The following is a 3009-nucleotide window of genomic DNA, read 5'->3' as shown; positions in this document are numbered from 1 at the left end:
TCCCAAGGCCTGGCGGTGATCAGGGCCAATTGGGGCCTTCCAGCTGCCAGCCAGGGCCTTCCTTTATTCCATACCTCCCCCTGGTGGTTAGTGCACGTCCCAAGGAGCCATCAAACTCCCAATCTCCTGGTCAACTTCCAAGGGAACACCTTGCCTATTAGCCTTTTATATATATAGATAATATAGAGGATAGAGAGAGAATTCAGTGTTCCCTTCAGAGCTTTCTCCCAGACAGAAGTGCTGATAGAGGCCATTGTTCTGAGCCCTGAGAGAGAGAGATATGTGAGAGAGGAACATCAATCGGTTGCCTCCTACATGCCCATACAGGGGATGGGACCTGCCACCTAGGTATGTTCCGTGACCAGGAATTTAACCTACAACTTTCTGGTGTAAGGCATGATGCTCCAGCCAACTGTGCCACCTGGCCAGGCTCCACAGTTTAGTTGATACCCTTGGATTGCCTCTTTATAGGAGAGTAATTCTGTCACATAGCAATAAATGTTAATATTACATTAGGTATTAGTTACTAGAACATTATATTTATACTAGAGACACCGTACACGAAATTTGGCCACATGTAGGGTCCCATCTTTCAATCACACAATTTGTTACTGGGAATGTCTGAAGTTTCACATCACTGCCATATTTGGGGAAACATTGATCAAGTTTCTTTCTTTCATAAAAGAGCAGTAGGATTGCAGGTTATGTCCACACATCGCTGGAGCCCCTGCTGGGCTTTGAAAAGGGACTGCGCAGGTGAGGGGCCCTGAAGGTGGAGCTTCCTGAGCTGTAAGGTGGCAAATTTGCTGATGTGCTAAGGCCCCGCCTCTGGGTCCCTCCAACTGGGGTGAGATCTCCCTTCACACATCACCTTCTGATGGGTTCCGTGTGCTGTCACTGTCCCAGGTCCCTCAGACCCTGGAAGACCCACACGTGTGCCTCCCATGTCCCCACAAAGCTCTCAGGGCAAAGGGCTTGAATGCTCAACTTTTTGCTGGGGCTCCATCCCCCAACTGGAATTGAGTCTAAATTCCTTTTTCTTTTGCCAGCACTTGAGTTGCCTAAAGAAAATGTAAAGTTATCCTTTTCCAGACCCATCAGTGGTTTCAGCTCAAGGTTGTATCTCCCCCAAGTCTAGCTCTGACCCCAGTGGCCCCCTGGGTGACCTACCTCTCCACTTACACATCATCTGCAAGGTGATCACTTTCAGATTCACATCTGGACACCCCTCTCAACCTCTGGGGGCCTCAGCATATCCACCGGCAGGGTTGGGTGGGAGGGGGGAGGGAGACAGGGTGATTTCTCAGCCACCCTCCACCACGTCCTGTGGAGGCCAAGTTCCCCTTCTAGCCTGGCCCCATTCTCTCCCCCTGAGCTTCCTGTTGGGGTGTCCTAGGCCCCACCCCAGAGCTGAGCACTTCCCTCTCTGACCAGGGACCAGGACCCGCTCTGCCCTGCCAGATGCAGACATGGTGCCCCTGCTGCTGCTGCCTCTGCTGTGGGGGGGTGAGTGGGCTGAGGGAGGGGGACTGGGTAGGAGGGGGATCAGCAGGGGCTGCCGATGAGCCTCTGTCCCCCTCCCAGGGTCCCTGCAGCAGCAGCGAGGCTACCAGTATGAGCTCCGAGTGCAGGAATCGGTGATGGTGCATGAGGGTCTGTGTGTCCTCGTGCCCTGCTCCTTCTCCTACCCGTGAGGTTCGTGGTCTTCCCCTAGCAAATTCTACACCTACTGGTACCGGGACGGGGACAACATAGACTATGCTGCTTCTGTGGCCTCAAACAACCCAAATAAACCAGTGAAGAGAGAGACCCAAGGCCGCTTCCTCCTCAGGGACCCCAGGACCAACGACTGTTCCCTGAGCATCACAGACGCCAGGAGGAGTGACACAGGACGCTACTTCTTCCAAATGGAGATAGGAACTCAAATGAGACATATTTACAAAGATAAGATGCTGGATTTGCAGGTGACAGGTACGGCACGGGCCCAGGAGAGCACCCAGGGACATGGGACCCCATCTTAGAGCAGGAACAGGATGCTGGACACTCCCTGTCCAGGCCTTGGGCCCTGGGTGGTGGGATGATCACAGGGCCTGGGGAGGTCTGAGGCCCTGAGACACGAGTCCCACTCAGGATCACACTTTGTGTCCCCAGCTCCTGAGGCTCACCTCCCTCTCTCCTCTTTTTCCCTGACAGACAAACCCCTCATCCAGATTCTGGAGCCTCTGGAGTCTGGCCGCCGCACACAGCTGGCCTGCAGCCTGCCAGTTTCCTGTGAAAGGAAACAACGTTTCACCTTCTCCTGGGCGGGAGCAGCTGTGGACTCACTGAACCCCCAGACCCTCCGCTCCTTCATGCTCACCTTTACCCCAAGGCCCCAGGATCACGGTACCAACCTCACCTGTCAGGTCAAAATCCAACAGCCTCTGTTGACCACACAGAGAACCATCCGGCTCGATGTTTCCTGTGAGTGTTGGAGGGGTGGCGGGGTCCATGGGGGCAGTGGGAGCAATGTCTGTGTGTGTGTGTGTGTGTGTGTGTGTGTGTGTGTGTGCTGGAGGCTGGGCTAACCTGAGACATTTGTGCATGGATCTGCGAGTAGGTGGGGAATGGGCCAGAAAGAGAGAACCCCACCTTACTGGTTCCCACCGCCCCTCCTTGGGATTGGGGTGACTTCCATCTGAAGTGGGGCCCTGTGTTTCTATCCCAGATGCCCCTCAGAATCTCACCATAGGCGTCTCCTTCAGAAATGCCACAGGTAGGAAAGAACCCCTCCTCTCTGGGCTTGGACCTGCCCCAGGCGCTGGTGGGGGCAGAGGGAGGAGTGGGAGTTTGAATGGGATGAGACATGGGAATGGCAGGGGTGAAAGTCATCACCCCAGTCCCTCACCTCTGGTGGGTGCGTGCCTGACCTGTGTTCCACACACCTCTCTCTCTCTCTCTCTCTCTCTCTCTCTCCCTCAAAACCCTTCTCCCCAAAGCCTATAAGAATCTCCAAACCACATCCCTCTC

At 54.6% G+C, this 3009-nt stretch overlaps 1 protein-coding gene across 1 annotated transcript; it reads left to right on the top strand.

The window, feature by feature from the left end:
* Nucleotides 1-1433: 1433 nt before the first annotated feature.
* On the top strand, nt 1434-2755 carry LOC102767232 (sialic acid-binding Ig-like lectin 14; the record flags this gene model as incomplete). Its single annotated transcript, XM_015568194.1, is given in 4 exon segments — nt 1434-1506; nt 1585-1971; nt 2194-2463; nt 2708-2755. Coding segments are annotated over 4 exon segments (742 nt in total), but the record flags the coding sequence as incomplete, so codon positions are not given.
* Between the last annotated feature and the right edge of the window lie 254 nt (nt 2756-3009).

Source organism: Myotis davidii, unplaced genomic scaffold (assembly GCF_000327345.1).
Source record: "Myotis davidii unplaced genomic scaffold, ASM32734v1 scaffold6925, whole genome shotgun sequence".
NCBI lineage: Eukaryota > Metazoa > Chordata > Mammalia > Chiroptera > Vespertilionidae > Myotis > Myotis davidii.
This window is presented reverse-complemented; position numbering and strand designations above follow the sequence as displayed.